Source organism: Monodon monoceros, unplaced genomic scaffold (assembly GCF_005190385.1).
Source record: "Monodon monoceros isolate NGI ecotype Baffin Bay Population unplaced genomic scaffold, NGI_Narwhal_1 Super_Scaffold_18, whole genome shotgun sequence".
NCBI classification, from domain to species: domain Eukaryota; kingdom Metazoa; phylum Chordata; class Mammalia; order Artiodactyla; family Monodontidae; genus Monodon; species Monodon monoceros.
This window is the reverse complement of record NW_021703774.1, coordinates 33210798-33235409: the sequence shown is the minus strand read 5'-3', so window position 1 is coordinate 33235409 and position 24612 is coordinate 33210798. Positions and strand designations below refer to the sequence as shown.

Below are 24612 nucleotides of genomic sequence, written 5' to 3'. Positions count from 1 at the left end.
CACACACACACACACACACACACACACACACACACACACACACACACTCACTCACTCACCCGGCAAGGCTGAGGAGGAAGCCAACCTGGGCCACAATGACAGGATCACCTCCAGACCTACTGAAACCCCACAGACGGGTTCCTCGTCTCCCTGCTCCCCAGATGTCCTGCCTCTTCTACAAAGATTTTTTTTCCCAGTCCTGGGAAGTTTTGATGGAACAAGGGCATGGGGAAGGCAGGGTGGGTGGCATGTAGAGGCAGATGGGAAAAGGAAGGAGTGACTTGCCTGAGGTTGCAGAGGAACAAGGAAGAGACCCTCCGGAATAATTGGAGTAATAATAACAGTCTGAATTTGTTGCTCACGTACTGTGGCCAGGCACCATTCCAAGACTTTCTATGCATTAACTTGGGCACTGTGCCCAAGCCCATCTCTGCCCACTGTATTCTCATGGGCAATGTGACAGACCTAGTCAGAAATATGACTTGGAGGAGATTCCAGTGGGCTTTCTATTGAATGAGTTCACTGTGTGGGAATTAAGATTTTGATGAAGCCCAAGAGGGGGGTCTGCTCTGGTCTGTGCCCTCCCCACAGAGTCCATTTCCCCTTTGTTCCCACCCCCAGCTCCTTAGCTCTGAAAGACTTCCAGATCCCCCTTGCCCCAGATGTGACCCCATTCCCCTGCCAAGCCTGGGGAATTGTCCATACACCCACCTCTCCTCTTCCCTTCTCACCTTCTACTTCCCCTAAGCCTCACGGGCCCCCCTCTAGGTCTCTCCAGCAACTCAGGACCCGCCCTCCTTACCTCCACAGTGGGGGAGGGGCAGGGGCACCCTTTTGTTCCTCAATATTGTCACATGGCACCTGCTATTTATCCCTGATCCGGTGGGGGATGGGAAGCAGTGGAGGGGCTGACACCGTTTGATGGGAGGCCAGACCCGGTGATACACACCTATGGCAGTAGAGCCCTCGACTTTTTTCAGCCACGCTGACATCATTTGGCAAGGCTGTGTGTTTGTTTAACTAGGGATCAAGTCTTCACGTTCCCTATACCTCTCTCCCTTTATTGCCCCCTCTCTCACCTTCCCACCCCTAACCTAGCATTGTAGGAGCCCTCTCTGGGGGTCCCTGGGAGCCCCTGAACTCTCTGAGAACGCGGGGAGCATCTGGGAGAGGCGGTGCCCCCACCTCGTTGCCAGCTCACCCTTTTCCACCTCTCCCTCCCATCCCCCTCTCCTCCTAGACCTGAAGGACTGGCTGGGGATGAAGTAACCTCCCCGCCTAAGCCCCACCCTGCCTCAACCCCTATTCTTGGAATTAGTAAGTATGATGAGGGCACCTCCTCACCAGGAGCTGGGGCAGCTTGCGTGGTTGCAGATTTGCCACTCTGTCTGTCCCTATCCTGGGAAAGCCAAGGCCAGGAGGGGAGTCAGAACCCCCAGCAGAGCCCTCACGAAGGTCCTGTATCACTGGCTGGAATGGAAGGTCACCAGGGTTGTCTGATGCCACTCAGGGATGCCAGAGGGCAGGATCAGGGTTGTCTCTGGAAGGTCTGGGCCCCTTCCAACAGGAGCACTTGAGTTGGAGTCAAAGGCCTGGTTCAGTTCCCATCCCGCCTCTGAGACTCAGTTTCCTCATCCACAAAATGAGAGAGCTGGGCTTGCCTAGACCTCAGGTTCCCTCTGGGCCAAGCTTTCTGAGGCTGACGGGCTGCTGGGCTCTCATTTTTGTGCATAGTGCACACTCAGGATTAGGAGAGCTCCCAGGGCCTTCTCCCCTTCAACACCCTATTTCTGGAATAAGATGAGGAGCGTATGGGAAAAGGGGCAGATTTTGCATTCCAGTAAAGCAAGGGATCTTCTCTCCTCTGTCAGCCTGTGTAAGAGGGAACTCCCGTAGCGTCTCACCCCATTTGTATAAAGCCTACCCACAGGGGCAGAAACAGTCCTGCGTCATCCAAATTCATCTGTGCTCTCAGAAGAATTTCCAACACCATCACCCCCTTTCCTGCCTCCCTCCCCTGGAAGCCAATGGTGATGCACAGGATGGACAGGTCCCAATAAAGGAGATTCAAGGAGAAAGAGATCCCAGGCCAGGGTGGTCAGGAAAGTCTTCATAGAAGAGGAACAGGTAGGCAGGGAGAAGGAAGAGAGGGAGGAGAGGGGAGGAGGAGGAACCTAGCAGGTCTTAAGGAGAGGCAGGACTAAAAAGGCAGAATGAGTCAGGGCATCTCAGGTAAGGAGGAAAGAGTGGACAGAGCCCCTGAGGGGAAACCGAGGAAGCTTGCTCAGGGGATGCTGAGTGGACAGCTTGGATGGAGTGGGCAGACCCAACCTACAAATCTACTGAGCCCACCAAAACAAGGCCAGGTGCTGTAAGGACAAACATGCCAAAATAAGGAGTCTGGGCTTGATCCTCCTGGAAATGAGGAAGCTGAGGTTTTCTGAGCAGGGGGTGTGGGCTGGGGAATCGGTCAGAAGGCTAATGCAGTAGTCCAGGTGTGAGATAAGACCTGAGAGAGACACCGGAAGGAAATAGCAATGGGATTTGATGAACTACTCAATGTGGAGGCTGGTGGGACGGAAAAGGCAGGGAGAAGTGTGCGGGGTGGGGAAAGGTGCCACTGAGGAAATGGGGGAATGGAGGGTGGGCGGGAGCCGGGTTAGGAGGTTTAGTACGATCAGACACTGCCAACCCCTCTGCCCACAAACGCACCACTAGAACTGGGAGCCTTTGAAAGTAGCCTGGGAAGGGGCTTCGGGGATCACCACCTGCTGCTTAGCAAGGAAACAAGATCTCCCATCGCCTCCTCTTCCCTCTTCTGCTTCAGCCCCCTTGACAATTCTGACTATTGCTTTACAAGTGGTCTGTTTGGTGGCCAGGCATTGACTCCCCAAACGATGAGTCTTCCTCTGAAGCCGGGCTGGAGCTCTGGATTCCTCCAGAGGGTCACGATCCCCACTCATTGCTCCCAAAGGGCCCGCCAGGCAAAACACCTAGAAAGTCGGACCCTTCCTGATCCGATGAGAGGGTGGGGAGGGGAAGGAGGTGCGAGGCCATCCTGCTTTACCAGGGGCAAAGGGCTGGAAGCCTCTGAATAGACTCTCCCAAGAGGAAGGAAGCGCTCTCCTATCTTAATCATAGTAATCATCGCCGTTCCGATTTACTGGGTGCCCTTAGGAGACAAGCCACTTCACAGACATGATCTCATTGAATCCTCATGGCAAACACCTGGGACTGTTATTATCCCCATTTACAGATGAAGAAACTGAATCTTTGAACCCAGGTCACTCTGGCTCCAAAGCTTGTGCTGTTTACCTTATGCCACTCAGTCTCTCACTTCTCCCATTGAAGTGTGTCACGTGCCATTGCTCTTATTCTTTTCTGCCCATGTCTTCTCTGAAACAGCACTTATTGATTCACTCAGCAAGCATTTGTTGGGTGCATATTAAGTGCCCAGGCAAGGGCCTGGGCACAGACACTGTGGGCAGCCTCATTCCCCCACTTCCCTGCCTGTTGGGTAGCATCCGTGGGGTTTTGCCAGACACCCAGCCCAAGCTTACAGGTCCTGGTGGGCCTCAGGGTCCTGCGACCCCCCCCCCGAGTGGAATGCACCAGCCTGACCTTCATCCACCTGGGCACAGTCTCATCCACAACAGCAACTCACGTTTGCATCACTCTTTACATTTTGCACAAGGCTTTCTTGTCCATTTATTCATTTGATCCTCAGAAAACCTTGTGAGGAGGATATGGTACCCCAGTTTTACTGATGAGAAATCTGAGGTTCAGAAAGGCAATGCTGCCCCTTCCACCTCACCAGTAAAGCCAGCACTAGAACCCAGATTTCTGGGCCCTTAGTTAATGCATTTTCCACCTCTTCCCCGGTATTCTCTTCTACAAAAGGCATCAACCAGCCTGCTCCCCTCTGATAACCTCTCATTCACCCAGGTTCTCCCCTAGGAAGCCAGTGGGGGAGCATCCTGAGACCCCCGTGTGGTTTCCCACTCTTAACTCCATCTTGAATCTTTTGCCAAACTGGCCACGGCCATCCCACACTCTCCACCTCGCAGACGTAATCTCCCTCTAAGCCTGTCCCTTCTCTTTCCTCACCCTCCTTCTTCCTCTGAGGTCCTCCAGGTGGGCTTCTCCCAGCTCTGGGGGGGCAGGGGACAGGAGAGCGGACCAGCAGTTTGAGGATGGAGGAGGGAAAGATCCCTGCAGGGAGCTCCTCTGGGCCTCAGGGGCCCTGGCACTTAGTCCTGCCCTGCTCAGCTCCTGGAACGTCAGCAAGGTTGCGCAAAAAGCTAGGAGGAGAGGCACCAGTACACAAGGGTGGAGGAAAGGTTAGACACAGGAAGCCGTGGGAGAGCCAGCCGCCGCAGACCATCTTGATTTCCCCAAACACACCATTGTCCCCCTGGGGAAATCTGTTGGTGAAGTCCTAGGCGGTTCCTTTAAGAAGGGTCCTCCTGAGGTCACCTCAGCCATCCCCTGCCCCCAGGCAGGCTGTTTTCTCTCTTTCTTCCAGGCTGACCGGCTGAATGGTTTGAGACATTCTGCCAGGGAAACTGAGGTCTAGGGAGGCAGAGGGGCTTGTGGGGACACCAGGGGATGATGTGGGGAGGGTGGTAAGGGGGAGGGGGCAGAGGATCAACCTGCTGAATCCCAGCTGTGACTCCTGCCCTTGCACCCCCACCTCCTTTTTGCCTGGTGTTCAGCGGGGGTGACGGTGATATAACAGGTGTGGAGTGCCAGCCACGTGCTGGGCGCCAAGCAAAACAGCCAGGGTGAGTGTATGCCTCATCCGTGCCTGGGAGGCAAGGCCACCAAAAGAAGTGTCTGGTGGAAAGACTTGAAAGAGGGAAGGGCGGCACCTTGCTGGCTGGGGGCGGGGAAGACAGAATAAAAGTCTGCTGAGCTAGGATTAGAGAGAGAAGGCCCAGGCCGGCGCTGGGAAGGGATGCCCCTCGTTCTTCCCTACTCTGCTTCTCCCAAAGCTTGTAAATGCCCCAGACATGAGCCAGCCCAGGCCCCGCTACGTGGTAGACAGAGCTACCTACTCCCTCACCCTCTTCGATGATGAGTTTGAGAAGAAGGATCGGACGTACCCACTGGGAGAAAAACTTCGCAATGCCTTCAGGTAATGTGGCCCAGAGCCCAGACTCCTCTCTCTTCTACTCCCCACCAAAATCTTCCTGTACCAGGCCATGACTCTGGTACCAGTGTCCCTAAGACAGGATGTGGGGAAGCCTCGGGGAGGTGAGATTCTGAACCCTGAATTTGAGATCCTATGCCTCAGCTCTACTGAGACCCCCAAGGAGGATGGGGAGTGGAAGCAAGGACCATCCACAGGCTCAGAAGGGTTGTAAACCATCCCCAACCCCCTGCATGAGGTCTCGCCATATTCTCAGTCCACTCAAGTCTCTCCTGGGATCTTAAGGGAGCTGGAGAAGGGCATGCTACCATATGCGGGTGGGGAGCTGCAGAGCCTTTGCTGCTCCTGTCCCTTCTCCTGTCCTTTCCTTATCAAGGAAAATCTGAAGCCTCCCCCACCCCTGTGTGCACTTTGTCCTCTTTCCCTCCTGGGTGCTCCTTCCTTCTCCTGGTCCAGACAATGCCCAAAGACAGCCCCTAAATTCCTGGGCTTTCCTAAAGGGTACCTACCAGGATGTGATCTCACCAGCCCCTGGGCTCTTTCCTCTCTCAGATCCCTGGAACTGTGCTGGCGGGTAGTGAGACCATGCCTATGAGGAGGGGGCTCCACAAGGGGATCTATACCCACACTCCAGGAGCCTGAGGCTACGAGCTTTATCTTCCCCCTTCCCAGACGTCTGGCAGACCTCCCTCAGGCTTCACCGGGGTCTGGTTTGCTCTTCCTCACTTCCCTGGGGAAACAGCTGATTCAGTTACCTGAATTGAGGTCACTGGCAATGGCTGAAGTAGAGATGCAGGTGGAACTGGTTCAGACTGGGGGAATCACCCAGCTCAGTCTTCACTAAAAGCCCCAGCTCAACCCTACCTCTCCTGGGAGGCTCCATCTCTGCCCAGTTACAGTCAAGACCTTGGGTGCCACAGCTGTGTCCTTCAGGCAGGCGGGCTCTGCAAGTCTTTGTGCCCAAAGAGTTTAAGTTTGGGTTGTTACTGTCCTGGAGGGATGAGGGTACCTGCTGTTGTCCTAAAAGATTAGGATGATGGATAACGTAAGGCGATGCAGGGAGCTAACAATTCCCATGTGGCTGGCAGGGGAGCCTTGAACAGTGCCTGGCACACAGAAGGTGCTCCAGTAAATATTTGTTTAATGAATGAATGAATGAATGTCTAGAAAACTAATCTCTCTCCGTCCACTTCCCGCCTGGCTTCTGGAACCTCTGTATGGATGTTTGGCATCTGTTCCCAGTTCTTCTCTCAGGCTTCAGATTGCTTTGCTCAATATATGGCAGGCTTGCAAGTAAGGCTGGGCATGTACAAGCCCTCGAGTGGGTTGTTTTTCTTCCCCAGCCAGCTCTCCATTCACGAGTCCAGTTTTCCCTGCCACAAACAAACATGAGAGAGTTCCTGCAGGCCTGATTCTCTCTTAGGACAAGCCTTTAGAGATACTTTAAGCTATCTACTACCAGTCCAACTCCCCATCCAGCATCCCAGGGGTGGGAGAGGCACTACCCACCACAGAGGAGACCGGGGGGTCAGATGGTGATGGTGATGCGGTTCCATGAAGCGCTGGTTGGGACAGAAAATCTACCCAGACTTTACAGGGTACAAAGCATTGCCTGTGTTGATTTCAGTTTTGGGTGACATCCAGGGGACCCAGTGTCAGGGAAACTATTGTTGAGCAACAGCAAAGAGCAGGAATTGGTGCTGGGCAGGAAAGGAGGGCCTAATCAGAGAAGGCCAGTGAGTCACCAGATGGTCCCTGAGTATTTGAGTTCCCTCAGCTGGGAGAAGAAAAGCAAATGCCTGCCCGCCCCCTTCTAGTCATCAATCCACCAGCTGTCACCCTTGGGATTGAAGGCCCTTGTTTTTACCACTCCTGAGTTTCTAATGAAAGGACCTCAAGGTGTTCAGCAAACAGGGGAGGGATCAACTCTCCCCACCCTGCGTTAACCAACAGTTTCCCCATTCTTCCCTCTCCTGATGAATTAACAGGGGAAAGAACTCCAGCACTCGAGTTATCACACACAGAGGATAGTAGGTCAGCAGAGGTGCACCCTGCAGGGAGAGTGGAGCCTTCCTTTGGGGGGAAGTTCTAAGAAATATGGCAGCAGCCCCCACTCAGACTGAGTTTCAATTCAGGCCCATTCTTTCACTTATTCATTCATTCATTTCTTCAACAGATATTCACTAAGCACCCCAGTGTAATGCACGAAGTATACAAAGCTGAACAAGAGAGCCAGACTTCTCTCCATGTTGGGTTTACTGTGTAGTGGGAGAGATAGATGAAAAGCAAGAAATTACAACACAAGGTACACACAATGCTGCAGGAGCCCAGAAGAGGGTGCCCGGGCCTGTGTTCAGTCAGACCAGAGAAAGGCCATCTGAGGTGGAGGCTGGACTTGACACCTCGGCAGGCTCAGCCACCGCAAAATCCATGCCTTTAAGCCAAGTCTTATAGACTTCCCAGGTGAGCAGTCAGCAATCAGAAGACCTCCAGCTAGTGCCCAGGGCATGGTGATGGCTCTCAAGAGAAAGTCCTGCCACATAGTGTGGATGCTCACTGAATTTTGCGTGAATGAGTGAACGAATGGATGAATGACCAAGAACAGGATATTATAATCTATTCCCGACTCAGAGCATCCAAGCTGTGCAGTGCTGACCAGAAACCTGCCCTCTTCCCCTCCAGATGTTCCTCGGCCAAGATCAAAACCGCCGTGTTCGGGCTGTTCCCCGTGCTCTCTTGGCTCCCCAAGTACAAGATCAAAGATTACATCATCCCTGACCTTCTTGGCGGCATCAGCGGTGGATCCATCCAGGTCCCACAAGGTGAGGGGATCCCCTCAGCCAAGCCTATTTCTCTCCCCACGCCACTCTCTGTGACCTCCATAACCCAACCATGCCCCTGGATGTTCACTGTCTCGGTCTTCTGCAGGCATGGCATTTGCTCTGCTGGCCAACCTTCCTGCTGTCAACGGCCTCTACTCCTCCTTCTTCCCCCTCCTGACCTACTTCTTCCTGGGGGGTATCCACCAGATGGTGCCAGGTAAGGCCTCTCCCCTCTCAGCAGGCAGCTGACCTGGACCACAAGGATGGGTGGTGGGTGGCGAAGGGGGTTGGGGTGATTTCCCATCTGCATTCTCCTCTAGCTGGTGCTGCTTGGTCCTGGAGGGACCATCACTGTGCGTGTCAGTCCCAGGTCTTCTGTGACCTTGGAGAAGGCACTTAGCTTCCGTGAGCTCAGTTAGCATGGCCTGTTTGTTCTCCCTCCCTGGAATGTGGGGAAGACTTTGTGGAACAAGATATGCCGTAAAGTGCTGAACAGATGTGGGAAATTACCATCTAACTCCCAGACTGGTCCCAGCAGACCACTTCAGGGACATACAGAGTTCTCCGGTGCTAAGTGAGACGGAGAAAAAGGGCCTGACCGCAAGGCCTGTTTCTGGCGCAGGCTCTGCTTATATTTCCAAGCCCATTTCCTCATGTGTCCAATAAAATAACATTAACAGTTGGGGTGAAAGCACATTGAAGAGTTGTAGATCATGGTTAGATGTGAACGGTTACTGTTATGCTGGAGAGGAGCCTTGGAGGCATGGGGCTCCATCCCCATGGGGGTCGGGAAGCGTTCCTGGGCCCCTTTCTGGTTTCCACGGGTGTGGTCCAAACCTCTGACTTTTGCTGGCTGGGTGGGGCACCACAGGTACATTTGCCGTTATCAGCATCCTGGTGGGTAACATCTGTCTGCAGCTGGCCCCAGAGTCGAAATTCCGGGTCTTCAACAATGCCACCAATGAGAGCCATGTGGACACAGTGGCCATGGAGACCGAGAGGCTGCACGTGTCGGCAACGCTAGCCTGCCTGACTGCCGTCATCCAGGTGAGGGGGGCGGCCTCCATCTCTGCCGGGGCCCCACCTCAGGAAGGCACCAGCGCACCCTGCCCCTGCCTCAGAGTCCCAGTTTTGACATTAGAGCTAACTTAGGGCTCTACGTCCTCCCTCTTCCCCACTTCGAGGCTACAAAGGACCTTGAAAATTCAGAGCATCTCTCCTTCTCTGTCTCCAGCAGGTGCATAAGACCAGCATCTACACCTAATAAAACTGTCCTGAGCTAATGACTGTCTAAAGGACTTCTGGCCTCTCTCCACTACCCTTTCCAGTGCCCAGCTCTCTGCCAGCACAGTCTTCCAGTTTCTCTAACATCACTTATCCCCCTCCTTGGAGCTTCTTCTGCTCCAAGCCACAGCATCACCTGCATGACATAAATTGCATTTCCACCACATGCAAAGGACTCTGCTAGGTTTCATGAAGGCAAACGCAGCAGCACAGAATGTAAGAGCAGGAAGCAACCTTGGAGGTTTCATTCATTGATTCATTCAGTTAATATTTTTTCGTTGTTTCACCGTGCCAGGGACTGGGCTAGGCTCTGGGGATCAAAGATAAGTAAGAAAGAGGCCCAGTTCTCAAGGAGCTCACAGCCCAGCAGAGGAAGTAGCCATATCAACAGATAGATGTATAGGCAGTGAGGTCAGCAACATAGAGAAAGTCAGGGAAGGCCTCTCCTCAAAGAGAGGAGGTGACATCTGAGCTCAGTCTAAAAGGATGAGTAGAAGTTGACCAGTAACCAAATGAACAAGGCATGGAAGGGACAGTCCAGGCAGGGGGAATAGCACCCCCAAGGCACTGAGGCCTAAGAGAGTGTGAACTGACCAGGGAATGGCAAGACAAGGAGTTTGGTATGGCCAGAGGGAGGGGGCCTTTGGGGAATAGACCAGAGAAGAGGCTAGAAAGGTAGGCAGGGGCCAGACAATGAAGTCTGAAGTCCGTCCCCTAAGCAGTGGCTTTGGGTCTGATTGGCAGTCGGTTTGGACCACTCAGACTATGGAGAAGATGACGGACGGGAGCTAGATGAGAGTCAAGGCAGGGGACCTGTTGGGAGATTATGCAGAGGTCCAGGCAAGAGTGACAAGGGCCTAGACCAGGGTGGCAGCCAAGGAGATGAGGGGGTAGACTTGCGGAACATTTTGCCAGGAACAAAATGAACAGGGCTTGGTGATAGATTGGAGATGGGGGGTGAGGGATGATGGCTCCCAAGTTTTTGGTTGGCCAGCTGGGCGGGCAGGGGTGTCAATTACTGAGAGAGGAAACCCTGGTGAGTACCAGGTTCATTTTACAGACGAGGAAACTGGAGCCAACGAGGTGAAGTGTCAGAGGCTAAAGGTCTGCTGGCAGGAGAGGGCGAGACAAGGTCATGATGGACTCATTTCCCTAGAGCTGCTGCTATCCCAGGGCTGCATGGAACTCCAGCCCTGGGTTTGAGCCAGGCAGGTATGGGAGCTGCTGACCCATCTTGGTCTCTCCCCACCACCCCTCTCCTCTCAGATGGGCCTGGGCTTCGTACAGTTCGGTTTTGTGGCCATCTACCTCTCTGAGTCCTTCATCCGGGGCTTCATGACAGCCGCTGGCCTGCAGATCCTGATCTCCGTGCTCAAGTACATCTTCGGACTGACCATCCCCTCCTACACAGGCCCAGGGTCCATCGTCTTTGTGAGTCTAGGAACGCACCCCTGTGAATAGAGAGGGGCTTGAGCAGACACATGAGCCGAGTTCACTGTCTTAAGAAGTTCAGAGAGGATTCCAAGAAGTTCCCGCTTTGGGAGGGAGTGTCAAACACGTGACCTTGAGGGCTTGCTGAGGTTCTCTGTGGTTAAACCCCGCAGAAGAGCAGAGGTACACTCTCCATCAGCTCCCCGTTCCAGTGCCTCAACCCCTCCCTGCCTGGGAAGTCCTTCCTTATGTCTAATCTCCATCCCTCCTCCTTTAGCTTGAACTCTTTCTAGAGAAAGAGGAAGGGAATCTGCATTCCCATCCCAGTATGAGCTCCAGACATGCCCTTTGGGAGAGGGTGGTGGAAAGTGGAATCCTGAGAAGGATCTGGATTCTGCTTTGGTGAGAGCTGATGACGTCCCTTCATTGGCTCAGATGCTGGGTGGGAGCGGCATGGGAGGAAGGGGTGGGAACCCATGAGCATGATGCTGTCTCCCACAGACCTTCATTGACATTTGCAAAAACCTCCCCCACACCAACATCGCCTCGCTCCTCTTCGCCCTCATCAGCAGCGTGTTCCTGGTGCTGGTGAAGGAGCTCAACACCCGCTTCATGCACAAGATCCGCTTCCCCATCCCTACAGAAATGATCGTGGTAAGGACCTTGCCCAGGGGTGGAGGGCTGGGGCCCGGGCAAGAGAGGCTGTGAAGAAAGGAATCCGGCTCCAGTCAGAGCCAGGGGAGCCCCTCTACCCACCCGGCCCCCGGCCCACTCGCCCACTGTGAGCCAGTAGGACAGAAGTCAGGGATGAATCTACTCCTTCCCCCTGTGTATGGCTCCCACTCTCCCTGATCCTCAGGTTGCCCCCCCTCAAGGAGGCAGGGGAGTGGGATCAGGGGTCCCCAAAGAAAAGGAAAGGCTTGAGAGGGACCCCTGCCCTGGCCCCAACTTAGAGCCAATCCCAATTCTCCACTTTGGGGTTTGCAGGTAGTGGTGGCAACAGCTATCTCTGGGGGCTGCAAGATGCCCAAAAAGTATCACATGCAGATCGTGGGAGAGATCCAACGAGGGTGAGTCCAGGTGGCTGGGAAGCCTGACCCCACCCCCACTGCACCGCCCCCAGGTTCAGAGTCAGAGATGAAATGAACTCTATGAAAGTACATTATAAACTCTGTGACACTGACCAGCTCTGAATTATTACTATTACTTACTATGGAGAAGAGCCACACAATGCTGGCTGTTTCCTGGTGGTGAGTCATGAAACACCCCCGCGAAAGTCTCCGTTGATGGGTGCTGTTAAAGCAAAGCCGCTCTGATCAGCCCTTCTCTGGTTCTTTGCCTTGCTCTAATACATTGGCTCTTTTACCCACGTGGAAAGGAAGCTGTTAGGACTAACAAAATTCACTGAGCGTCAGCTCTGTGCCAGGCACCGCACTGCGCCCTGGGAGGGGAGGGGAGGGGAGGGGAGGGGCTTATGCTGCAGAGTTGGAGCAGGCCGTGGAGAAAAGGCCTACAGCACTGGGGGCTGCGGATATGCGGACGAGTGCGCGTGAAGAGTCCAGAAGCTGGATGTGAACAAGCAAGGCCCTACCGCTTACTAGCTCTGTGACCTCAGGCGAGTTACGTTCTCTAAGCCTCGGATTTTTGCTTTGTCAAGGGGAGTGACGGTAGCGGCCCTGCGGCGTGGCACTGAGGATTCAGACTGGAAGGGATAATTCATGTAAAGGCCCTGGCACAGAGTGGGGCCCAGCCGGTCCCTGTGGGTCGATGAAGGTCGCGGTGCCCTCCCTCTCCTCACACCCTTGGGCCCTGCCTCCTTTCTGGCTCCTTGGCAGGTTCCCCACTCCCGTGTTGCCTGTGGTTTCACAGTGGAAGGACATGATTGGCACAGCCTTCTCCCTGGCCATCGTGGGCTATGTCATCAACTTGGCTGTGGGCCGGACCCTGGCCAGCAAGCACGGCTATGACGTGGATTCTAACCAGGTAGGTCCGGCCACCCCCCAGCAGGGCTGAGCAGGACGGGCCAGGGCCCACAGAGGCCTGGCAAGAGATGTTTTGGGGCTCTGGGCTTAGGTGAGGAAGGCTGCCTGCTAGTGGGGGGGGGGGGGGACTCTAACACCAAGAGGCTGACTTCCACTTGATTGGGAGTATGTGGCTTTAAAGCAGTAGGGTCACTCTCAAGTTCAAGATCCAGCTTGCAAGGGCAACTGTGTTTGGTCTGTACCCTGCACCCCAGCCCCAGCTTCCAATCCTGTGCCCACAGGAGATGATCGCCCTGGGCTGCAGCAACTTCTTCGGCTCCTTCTTTAAAATCCATGTCATTTGCTGTGCTCTCTCTGTCACTCTGGCTGTGGATGGAGCTGGAGGAAAATCCCAGGTGAGCGCTGGACCAGGAGAGTGTGGGAGGGATGGGGGAGTAGCAGAACAATTGCCCCAGAGAAGCCAGGCCACCTGCTTCTCCAACTTTCCTCTCCCCTCCTTAGCCTCCAGTCCACCAAAGGCATCTATTGGAAACAAAACAAGAGCGAGAATTTCACACCTATGCCCTGTTTCCAAACTCTTTCTCTGAATAGATGTCAAGCCTGTGCGTCTCCCTGGTGGTGATGATCACGATGCTTGTCCTGGGGTCCTATCTCTACCCTCTCCCCAAGGTAAGAGCACAGCACGAGAGCAGAGGCAGCGAGAGACTCCAGTAAGAGCAGGCCCTGAGGGCTGTGTGGCACTTTACAGATTACCAAGTGCCATCATTGTCACACATTGTCCTAGTCACAACCTGTGGAGTAGTAACGCAGGTTTTACTCTCCCCATTGTACAGGTGAGGGAAACTGAGGCTGAGAGGGTCTAGGTGATCTTCTTGTGGTGACAAGGCTCACAAGTGCAGGGCTGGTCACAAACTCCAGCCTTCTGACCTCAGAGTCCACACCCAAGTCAGTGTTTTACAAGTCAGTGTGGGCGCCTGGCTAGGAGGGCTCTAGGCACGGGCCGTGTGGGGATGAGGGAAAAGAGGACGGGCAAAGATGGGGCCAGGGGCCCTATGACTCTAGCACCTGCGCTCCAGCCCTAAGATTGAATGCAGAGATTTGGGGTCTCTGCCAGCAGAGATGTTCTAGAACTGCAACTCTGTCCTGCCAGGTTTCAGGGTCAGGTGTTTGCAGGAAGGGCAGGAAAACGGGGACACCCCAGGTGACAAGTAACAATGCTCTGCTTCCCCAGGCTGTGCTAGGAGCCCTGATTGCTGTCAACCTCAAGAACTCCCTCAAGCAACTCGCCGACCCCTACTACCTGTGGAGGAAGAGCAGGCTGGACTGTGTAGGTATTGGGCGGCCTCTGGGTACCCGTTGTGCCCTTGCCGCCTCCTCCAACCCCACAGCCCTGTCATCTCTCCTGTCAGTGATCCCTCTGGTCAGCTGCTTGATTAGCATAACCGAGTGCTGACAGCTCAGGTTTTGGAGTGAGACATCTTATGTTCAAATCCTAACTCAGCTGTTCACTGGCTTTATGACCAATGGCAAGTCCCTTAACCTCTCCGAGTCCTGGCTTTCTCATCTGTGAAATGGGTGTCTTATACTCTCTACCCCCCACCTCAGGATGCTTATGAAATGAGATAATACAAGTAAGGAGCACATTGTCGAATTGTATCTTGTGTTCAATAAAATTTAGCTAAGAAAGCTAAATGAAATCATTTTAAAAAACAAAAAAACCTAGAACATAAAGCCAGCAGACCAGGATCTTAAGCAGATTACCAGACTTCTCTGGAGTTCTGTTTCCCCATCTGTAATGCGGGTGATGGTCACACACTGGCTCTGAGGATTAAATGAGATCATAATGGGAAAGCACCATGTAACCATAAAACAATTAGCAAACATGAATTATTGTTTTGATTAGTCACATTCCCAACGCATCTTCCACTGGGCAGTTGAAATGAGGCTACCATATACTGACGACACTGCCTCATCCCCAGTTGAGCCCCACCATAAGTTGTGAGAAAGGATTTACTAACCTCCTTTCAAGATGATGAAACCAAGCCTCAGAGAGGTTTAGTCACACATCAAAGGCCACAGAAGTAGTAAGTGTTAGAGTCAGGACTGGAACCCCAAATCTTAGACTCCAAACCTCTGGACTGGACTGTCTCCTAGGGGAGAAGGTACACTTGCACAGTATGAGAAGGAAATCCTTAAAGCCAGACCAAAGTGGTCCATCTGGGGTCCCCCAGGGAGTGAGGGATGAGGATAGGGAGAAAAATGACGTCCCAGTTCCCACCCCGAGAGATCTGCTTTTATCACATCCCAACAATCCCCCCCACTATGACAATAGTTCCTGATATTTACATAGTGCTTTGGGTTCCCATCTGATCTTCACAATTCTGTACAAGAGTGTGGGCAGATTTATTTCCTTCAAAGGAACATGGGGGACTCTAAAACACCACAGGAGGCAACTGTCAAAACTGCATCCAGGGCTTCCCTGGTGGCACAGTGGTTGAGAGTCCGCCTGCCGATGCAGGGGACATGGGTCCGTGCCCCGGTCCAGGAAGATCCCACATGCCGCGGAGCAGCTGGGCCCGTGAGCCATGGCCGCTGAGCCTGCGCATCCGGAGCCTGTGCTCCGCAACGGGAGAGGCCACGACAGTGAGAGGCCCACGTACTGCAAAAAAAAAACTGCATCCAATCCTGTCCCCAAACGCACACAACCAGGCCCCAGGCTATCAGATCAGGAAATGTAGCTGAGCACGTGTCCGGCACACAGCTTACTATCAGATGGAGGAATGGAACTCAGGTTTACGGAGCACTCACTGGGCGCCCATCACTAAAGCTAGGACCTTATCTTCCTTAACTCTTTAATCCTTTCATGAAGCTGGTATTATTATTCCCCCTTTGTGAATTAGGCAACTAAGGATCACACAGCTAGTAAGTAGGAGAATGAAATTTGGAACCCAGGCATATCTGACCCAAGACTCATACTCTTCTCACTGAGCCATCCTGACTCCCTGTGTATGCTGGGGTTGTCTATTAACAACCAGACAAGATCAGGGAGCCACACTCAATCTAAGGGAAATGGGCAAGTGTAACCGAAGCTCAGTTACATAAAACAGTGCAAAAATGGCATGAAAAGGGAAGGGTGGGTCTGAAGTTGTGCTAGCAGAGAATGACCTAGGCTGGTCCAGGAAGACTTCCCCAAAGGGTTGACGTCTCTCTCTTCACAGTGCGTCTGGGTGGTGAGCTTCCTCTCTGCCTTCTTCCTGAGCCTGCCGTATGGTGTGGCAGTGGGTGTCGCCTTCTCCACCCTGGTTGTGATCTTCCAGACCCAATTGTAAGTAACAGCCCCTCCCCACAAGGCACAGCAGTGGGGCCCCTGGGCCAGTCTGCCAAGGGCTCCCACGTGAGGCTTGGCCCAGCCCACTGCATACTGTCACCTTCTGGACCTGGCACTGGAGGGGCTGCCAGGCCCAAGGAGAGCCTGGCCCAGCCAGGACTTTCGGCACAGGCTGGGCTACCTGACTTCCCACATCCTGAAAACCCAGGGGAAGCCATCACAGTCTTGGAGGGCTGGGGGACCAGAGAAAGTGGGAGTCAAGCAAGTGGGTGAGACTCAGTGTCCTTTCAAGGGTGCTACTAGGCCCCAGACAAAATGGAACCCCACCCCAAGGGAACAGCAAGTCAGAGGACAGCTACGTCCTTGCTATAAAAACATTAAGTGGGCTTCTCTGGTGGCGCAGTGGTTAAGAATCTGCCTGCCAATGCGGGGGACACGGGTTCAAGCCCTGGTCCAGGAAGATCCCACAGCTGCGCTCTAGAGCTCTCGAGCCGCAACTACTGGAGCCCGCGCACCTAGAGCCCATGCTCCGCAACAAGAGAAGCCACCTTAATGAGAGGCCTGCGCACCGCAACGAAGAGTAGCCCCTGCTGGCCACAAATAAAAAGAAAGCCTGCCCGCAGCAACAAAGATCCCATGCAGCCATAAATTAATTAATTAATTTATTTATTTTTTTAAAAAAATTAAGTGAAACAGACCAGGGGGTCCAGGTCAGGGCAGGAAGGATGCTGAATATCCGGGAAACCCTGTCTTCTATTCCTGAGAACTCAGAACCAGGAAGTGGTGACTTTAGGGCCCCGTAAGCATGTCACCTTGTTTACTCCCCACCCTTTCTCCCCCCTGAGCCCCAGCCTGGGAGCTACGTCAAGGAGCTACCTGTCAACCCTCTAATTATAGCCCAGACACAGGCCATCAGGCATATGTCTCCAGTGCAGAAAGACAAACACAAAAACCCCAGGGTGAGGAAGGGACCCTCTCCTGGCCTGCCTCTGCCCAGCCCCCAGCCCCAGTGTCCCTCCAGGCCCATCCGCTAATAGCATTCTCTTATGTTTTTCTTTTCCTTCTTCATCCAGTCGAAATGGCTATACTTTGGCCCAAGTCATGGACACTGACATTTATGTGAATCCCAAGACCTATAATAGGGTGGGTAATCCAAGATTGTGACCTCCCTCTTTTGCCCTACCCCCACCCCAAATAAAAGGGTTTAAAAAAAAAAAGCCAATAATGATATTGCTGCTAACTGAGCCGAGTCTTCCTGTCACAGGCCCAGGAAATCCAAGGGATAAAGATCATCACTTACTGCTCCCCTCTCTACTTTGCCAACTCGGAAATCTTCAGGCAAAAGGTCACTGCCAAGGTAAGGTTCAGTCCTCTGGTGACCAGAGGGGCTGGACAGAGCGTGCCTGGAAGATGCAAGAAAAGGAGCTGGGAGCTGAGAGCAGGCCACTTCCAAAGAGGGTGGAGGTTAAGACTGCTCTCTGTTCTCTCCCTACAGACAGGTGTGGACCCCCAGAAAGTATTGCTGGCCAAGCAAAAATACCTCAAGAGGCAGGAGAAGGGGAGAACGGTGCCCATACAACAGAGGAAGTCCCTATTTATGAAAAACAAGGTGAACTGAGGCTAGAAACAGCCCATGCCCTCTCCCCTGCCGTCTCTGATCTTGTTACCTGGTACCCCACCTCCCAGTATCTTTGAAGTCAAAGACATCAAGTCTCTGTGGCCACTGCCTGGTGGGTATTGCCTGGTGGATATCTTCTCCTTCGATGAGGAGCTGTCAGCTCTTAGGGTAACCACTGAACTCCCACAGCCCGTCCTCATTTTCTGGCTAAGATAGGATATGCCCGTGGACTTATAAGCAACCCCATACGGGGAGCAGCAGTGAATTTCCTGGGGTACCCAGCCAACCTAGATCTAGCAAGGTGGATGTAGGTGTGGGAGTTCTGCGGAGAAGGCAGACATGGATAAATGCGAAAAAGGAGCTCAATTGTTTCCAAAGGGCCTTTCTCTCAGAGCAGAGTGGGCTGAGGCTTCAGTGCCTCTCTTGGAAGGGTTGTGGGAGACCAAACTTGCAGGCCCCACCTAAGGAAGGGGCTATGGGAGATGCCGGTCCTATGGGTTTTGGGGGGCTTATATTCACCACCACCAGGTTCAGTTACCTCCACCTGCACGCCCCTTGCCCCAGCTTCAGCCACAGCAAAGTCTGACTGACTGTGATGACCCCTGACTCTGCCCTCCTACTCCCGCCCTCCAGACTGTCTCCCTGCAGGAGCTTCAGCAGGACTTTGAGAATGGCTCCCCAACTGACCCCAACAACAACCAGACACCTGCTAATGGCGCCAGCGTGTCCTACATCACCTTCAGCCCTGACAGCTCCACAGCTGCCAGTTGTGAGCCCCCGGCCTCTGCTGATCCCAGTGACATCCTGGCCAGTGTCCCACCCTTTGTCACCTTCCACACCCTCATCTTTGACATGAGTGGGGTCAGCTTTGTGGATTTGATGGGCATCAAAGCCCTGGCCAAGGTGAGGCCCTCGGGTGGAGGGAGTGCCAGCCCACCCCCCAACCCTAACCGTCACCCCTGCCCTCCTACACTCCCTTTCCTTGGAGCCCTCATTTGAACCAACTGAGCGAGACAGCTCACCAAGGAACCTAACAGCTCCTAAGATCCCTTTTCCCCAGATGCTACCAGGACAGAATGCTCTCTGCAGAGCAGGCCCGGACAGCACGAGGCAATGCCTGCCTGGGGAGGGATACCAAAGCCAGGCCCCGCTGGTCCACCCTGTCCTAGCACCCCTGTGTAACAGAGTCCACCCCAAGTTCCCTCTCAGGCTGCCAGGAACCCACCCCAGGGTCCTCTGAGTAGAGTTCAGCTTGGCCCTGGTTCGTGGTCTGCCCTTCCTTCCCACACTCACCCAGACACTCTAGTGTCAGCCGGTTCTGGCCAACAGAAGAAAGAAGACATTAGATCAGTGCCCCACATCCTTAGGCCAAACACACAGCTCACAGGATACCTTGAATAAATGTATCCACCTGATAACTTTTCAGCGGCCACTTCCGATGACAAGGAGTCAGTAAACCTCAGAGGCTGGCCCAGAGAGAAGCAGCTCAGAGAAACCGAGGGGTACAGAGAGCACATAGGCTGATGGCATCACCAGCCAGGTGCACAGAAGGCTCCATCCCCAGCCCTGGGCTCAACCTGCTTCCCTAGCCTGGGCCTGGCATGAAGCCGGGCAAAGCAGTAGCCTCTCTGGGCCTCAGTCCTCCCCTGCAGTTTCTGCCTGAAGCCACGACGTCAGGAAAGAGGTGGAGTCCAGGACTCTAAGCTACTGAAAGAAAAGATCTGGCCCCATAAGAAGGGGTCATGGGGACTTTAAGTGGCGGCCTCATTGGCAAAGCCCCACGTCCACCCCGCTTTCCAGAGGAGCAGTCAGCCAGCACTCCAGGGAGAAGTGCTGTGCTTTGCCGCTATTTTTATCTTTGGCTGCCAGGGCTCTCGGGGCTACTTATTTGTTTGGCTCCCCCTCTGATGTGCGTTTTGTGAATCGGTTTTCAGGCCCACTCAGAACATTCCTTTCCTTTTGTCTCCCTACCCAACACCCTCCCGACTCCTCTAGCTGAGCTCCACCTACGGGAGGATCGGTGTGAAGGTCTTCTTGGTGAACATTCATGGTAAGAGAAGGAGGACGTGTAGGCGACTGGAAGGCTGGCAAGGGGCTGAGGTGGGAATAGGTGTGTGGGATGCTGAATAGTGAGTGGGGTAGAAATGAGAACAGCCAAATGTTCCCCTAAACTACTGGCTGCTCATAAGCGTTTCGGGCACAAGTTAGAAGAGACTACAGCCGGGTTAGAGAACATCCTAGCGGTCTCAATTAGAGAGTGGGGGGATCGTGGAGTTAAGAAATGACAAGTAGGATTCTAATTTGCCCACCACTAATTTGCCACATATCTTTGGCCAAGTCACTTCATCTGTCTAGGGATCGATTGCCACCCACATAAAATGAGCCCGACTAGATAAATTTGGGAATCTTCTCCAAATCCAAAAGTCTATGAATAAGCACAAAGCATAGATATACCATAACTATCCAGGGAAGACACAGATAACACAGTTTTATACGCACACAGTCTCCAGGGCCCACATACACAGCCCCAAACCATGTCCACATCACAGTGGACTTTCACCTCATCAGCATGTGTGCAGAGTGCAGGGACACGGACACACAGGAGAAAGGGAAGGGGCACATACTTGCACACCCCGTTTCCCGCGGAGGGTCAGCAACTTCCAGCAGGCCTAGCCACCTTCGGCGCTGGCCTGAGCACAGCTCAGGCTCTGTGCAGGCTCCGTTCAGGAAGAGAGTCTGCACTGGCAAGTGACCTGCTCTGTGTGTGCTCCAGAGTTAGAATCAGAAGCTCCCGCCGACCCTCACTAGACACTCCTCAGGAAATCATGTCCAGGATTGGGCAGGAATAAGGACTCTTCCACACACTGGACATTGTAGGAAAGGTCTGGGTAAACAATAGGAAGGACGAACCCTCAAGGGACAGAATGGGCAAACGTTTTAGCCTTTCCCACTCGAATCACCACGAAGTACCAACTCCCTGAATCAAACTGCTTCCTTCTGCCCTGGGGTGAAGGCTCAGCATCCTCAAGCTCATGTTGCCCTCTGCTGTCCAGAAATGGTACTGCAAAGCCTATGAGAAGGCTCTAGGAATAGCAAGAGCACAACCCTCAGGCCTCTCTCTCCATCTCCCTCAGGCCCTCTCACCATTTTCCCCCAACCCCAGGTCCTGTCCACGGTGGTGTTAACCTTTTGAAGGTGATCTTTCCCTCCTTCCAGCCCAGGTGTACAATGACATTAACCATGGGGGCATCTTCGAAGATGGGTGTCTAGAGCGCAACCACGTCTTTCCCAGCATACACGACGCAGTCCTGTTTGCCCAGGCAAAGGCCAGGGAAGTGGCCCCAGCACACAACTTCCAAGGGGTAAGGTCCCTGCACCTGAGGAATCCTAGGCCCTGGGTCACTGAAGTAGCGGGACGGTTTGGGTTCCAACACCAATTCTGTCAATTAACTTTTCTGAATCTCAGTTTTCTTATCTGTGGAATGGGTACTCTAAGGTAACATTATCTACCACGGGATTTTTCTTTTGTTTTGGTTTTAAGATTAACTGATACTTGTATCTTTTACGTCACTTGAACGAGCTTTGTATATTACAAAATCCTTATTAATATCAATTTCCAGATCACACAAACACCCAAAGCACAGCGGGTTATGCCTGGCATTCTGGTATTGCTCACCCCTGCGATTCTTTCGCTCTTTCTACAGGAGGCTTTGGGAAAGGGAGGGGAGTAAGCCTGCCTGTTTTAATTTAGCAGAGCTTGGAGATTTCAGGCTGGTGATGGATGAAGAGTGTGGATCTGAGTTTTGTCTCAGCTTCTTGACATTTAATTTACTAGCTCAGTAAGTGGTATGCAAATGAGCTACAAATAACACTGTCTACAAATAACACTCCAGAAAGCTGGGAGGCAGAAAAAGCCCATCCCATTGGGGTCCCTGCCCAGGCATCCCCAGCCGACGCCACCTCCCAGGCTCCCCTGCCAGCTCAGCTTCTACCCTTGGCCTCCCAAGACTTTGTGCCCCAGTCCATGAAACAAACCTCTTCTGCCCTCTGTGGGTCATAAGAAAGGCTTTTCTGGCCCTAGAGCAACCATTTGCTGTTTGCTTTAAGAGACTGATGAAGGTGAAGCCATCTGTTCTAAGCGCTGAAAGCCTGCCCAGGGAAACACGGGGCCTGGCGCCTGCCTACCACACAGAGGGAAACTGTGAGAGCAGCGGCCTTTCTAGCCTCATGCACCCTGTCACCAGAGCAAAGAGAGGGAGATTCCAGAAGAATCCTCATCATCCATTATTGCACAATGTCCACTATTTACAGTTTATATATTCTTAAAAATGTATGTTACATGTATTGTATATTTAACTATTACAGAACATATTCATATCTATAAATGATACACACACACACCCTTTTCAACAGCATGGTGAGGTAGAGAGCCAGCAAAGTGAGTCTGATTATCCTACTTTTACAGATGAGGAAACAGATTCCCAGAGAAGGGAAATGGATTCGCCGGTCAGGCAGCTAGCCGGTGATCCTTGTAAGCTAGGTAAACCTTCCCTGCCTCTGAAATGCCCACCAAGGAAGCCCACCCTGATGTACACCTGTCTGCTGTGAGGAGGAAAACCACAGCTGTGCTGTATTTTGAGAGGCAAATGAGGGAGGTGAGGGAAAAGTCAAGAGGGCAAGTTATGCATCAGAGCACATGGTGCCCCCCCGCCCACCCCGGAGCCTGCCATTTGTGCCAGACCGTCATTCAGTTACTGCAGCTCATTTTGCACTTGTTTCCCCCATCCAGGCTCCAGTGGACCCCGAGCTCTCTTTGTATGATTCGGAGGAGGACAGTCCCAGCTGCTGGGACTTAGAGCAGGTAAGCTGAAGGCTGGGGGTCAGGAGGAAAAGGAAGGAGACCTTATCAAACCCAAAGTGCTGCCTGGACTCTCCCATCTCCAAGCCAGAGCAGTCACCTTGAAGGCAACAATGTTTCTTTCTCATCTTTCTTTTAATAGCAGCTCTTAATTCTTCTCACTCTCTGAAATGCATCATGGGGGAAGGGAGAGTCACTGGACCAAGTCCTGGATAACTAATATCTATTCTTAACTCTCCAACACATCTGCTACTTGATCTTCGGCAAGCCACATAACACCACCAGGCCCCAGTGTTTATCGTTGTAAAATAAGGGGAATATGGGGAATACCTTGTCCCATCTACCTAACAAGATTAGTGGGGGTTGCTTTTGTTCTCTGTTAATTCAACTGGTATTTATGGAGTGCCTACTACTTGCCTGACACTATCCCAGGGTGGGCACACAGCAGTGAACAAAACAAAGACCCCTGCCCTTGGAAAACTTACATTCTGGTAGGATCAGATGAATTCTAGGGATACATGAGGGATACAAATATTACTGCACGTGGATGGGCTTTAAGAGCTAAGAGCTATGCAGGTGTGAAGTCTTACTTCACATAGAGCCCTATGGCCCTGACATGAAAAGTAGCCCCACCCCAATGCCCTGAATTAAAAGAAACCAGATCACTACGTTTAGAGGAATTTGGCTCTGGGTCTATTAGAAGTAACATCTCACTTTGTGCCTCTTCCCATTCTTTTGGGGTATGAGTTCCATGGTCCTCTAAACATGTCTCTGGGGGTGCTGAGGGCATGCGGGAGGCATTAGGAAAGAGAGCCGGGGCCACAAAGATTTGGCGGATGGATTTCTGGGTCCCTGTGGAATCTCCAGCACATTCCAAAAGCCTGGGTAGGACCAAAATAGCTTATCAGAGCAAGAAAGGACTTCAGAGCTTGTCTGATCTCAACCCTCATTTTACCTAATAAAGAAAGTGGAACGAAAAAGGAGGGCAGGACCTGTGAAAGTCACACAGCACACCAGAGGTGATTCAAAGTTAGATTTCAAGCATCTTCTCTTGTCACCTCTGTACGAGTTCACCTCTTAGGCTGACCCTGCCTCTCCCCGGTTCACATACGCACGTGCACACACTCACACACACTTCCTCAAAATGCCTCTTTCTGGCCGGGGGTTCATAGGGTCACCTGGCGATTGCCACCACTCTGAACCCAACAGGTCTGATGCTGTCTCTCCCCCTCCCACTTCCCCCCTGTGGCCCTGCAGGAGATGTTCGGCAGCATGTTTCACGCAGAGACCCTGACCGCCCTGTGAGGGCCCAGCCGGTTCCCGTGCTGCCTGCAGAGCACCTGGTACCTGGGACTCCCATGAAGGATGAGCCTGGGATCATGGAGAGTGGTGGGTAGAGGAGAATACCTCCACCAGGACTCCAGTACCTCTCCACCCTCCTCCTCCTCTCTCATTCCCCTCCCGGCATCTCCAGAGCAAGTCAATCTCAATGGCAGGGAGAGACACCTCTTCATCCTTCTGCTGACCCTCAGAGCCCCAGCCAGCAACAAGCAAGCCTCCTTCTCACTCCACCGCTCCCACCCACACCCTGCCTGTGGCAGCTGACAGGACCCCCGACTGCTGGACTTTAAGACTGAGCCAGGAATAAGAGGAAGCCGTGTGCTGACGTAGAGTGCAAGCTTCGAAAGTGTCCTGGCGCCAGCATGGCTTGGTGTCAGATGGTGTCAAGCTGTCACAGGACACAGAGACGAACTTGCTTAGGACTCTGTGGTTGCCCTTTCCAGCTGCCCAGTCTGTCTCTGGCAGCTCTGTACCCCTGGGACCATGTGCTCCCACAACCCAGGTATCTCTGCCTTGGTGACTATGTCCCCTTCTTCCTCATCTCAAAGCTGCTGAGGCCTCCGCTACTATTTAGCACGTCAGACTCTAGCCTGGGGAGTGGCTACCAGAGCTACCTCCCCAGGGGCAGCCCACCAAGGTAGCCACATCAGCCTCCTGAAACATCATCACTCCCCCTGCCCTCAAGGGCTGCTTCCTTCTACTTGAGACCAGGTAGGAACCCAAAAGGGACAGGGGGGTAGCTGGCAGACTCCTCTGGCAACCCAGCAACAGATACTAGTTATTCTGCACAAAAGCT

At 53.1% G+C, this 24612-nt stretch overlaps 1 protein-coding gene across 1 annotated transcript in view; it reads left to right on the top strand.

Moving 5' to 3' along the window:
* SLC26A9 (solute carrier family 26 member 9) overlaps nucleotides 1–23975 on the top strand; it is a 26293-nt gene extending 2318 nt beyond the window's left edge. The window contains exons 2-21 of the mRNA XM_029229452.1: nucleotides 4995–5137; nucleotides 7835–7974; nucleotides 8081–8191; nucleotides 8846–9021; nucleotides 10525–10689; nucleotides 11191–11343; nucleotides 11677–11759; nucleotides 12525–12672; nucleotides 12953–13066; nucleotides 13263–13340; nucleotides 13903–13998; nucleotides 15890–15996; nucleotides 17073–17142; nucleotides 17264–17356; nucleotides 17495–17608; nucleotides 18251–18520; nucleotides 19613–19667; nucleotides 20834–20979; nucleotides 22407–22478; nucleotides 23733–23975. Coding sequence (XP_029085285.1) covers nucleotides 5013–5137; nucleotides 7835–7974; nucleotides 8081–8191; nucleotides 8846–9021; nucleotides 10525–10689; nucleotides 11191–11343; nucleotides 11677–11759; nucleotides 12525–12672; nucleotides 12953–13066; nucleotides 13263–13340; nucleotides 13903–13998; nucleotides 15890–15996; nucleotides 17073–17142; nucleotides 17264–17356; nucleotides 17495–17608; nucleotides 18251–18520; nucleotides 19613–19667; nucleotides 20834–20979; nucleotides 22407–22478; nucleotides 23733–23780 — 2364 coding nt within the window. The 5' untranslated portion in view covers nucleotides 4995–5012 and the 3' untranslated portion in view covers nucleotides 23781–23975. The remainder of the gene's footprint in view (nucleotides 1–4994; nucleotides 5138–7834; nucleotides 7975–8080; nucleotides 8192–8845; nucleotides 9022–10524; nucleotides 10690–11190; nucleotides 11344–11676; nucleotides 11760–12524; nucleotides 12673–12952; nucleotides 13067–13262; nucleotides 13341–13902; nucleotides 13999–15889; nucleotides 15997–17072; nucleotides 17143–17263; nucleotides 17357–17494; nucleotides 17609–18250; nucleotides 18521–19612; nucleotides 19668–20833; nucleotides 20980–22406; nucleotides 22479–23732) is intronic.
* The last annotated feature ends 637 nt before the right edge of the window (nucleotides 23976–24612 follow it).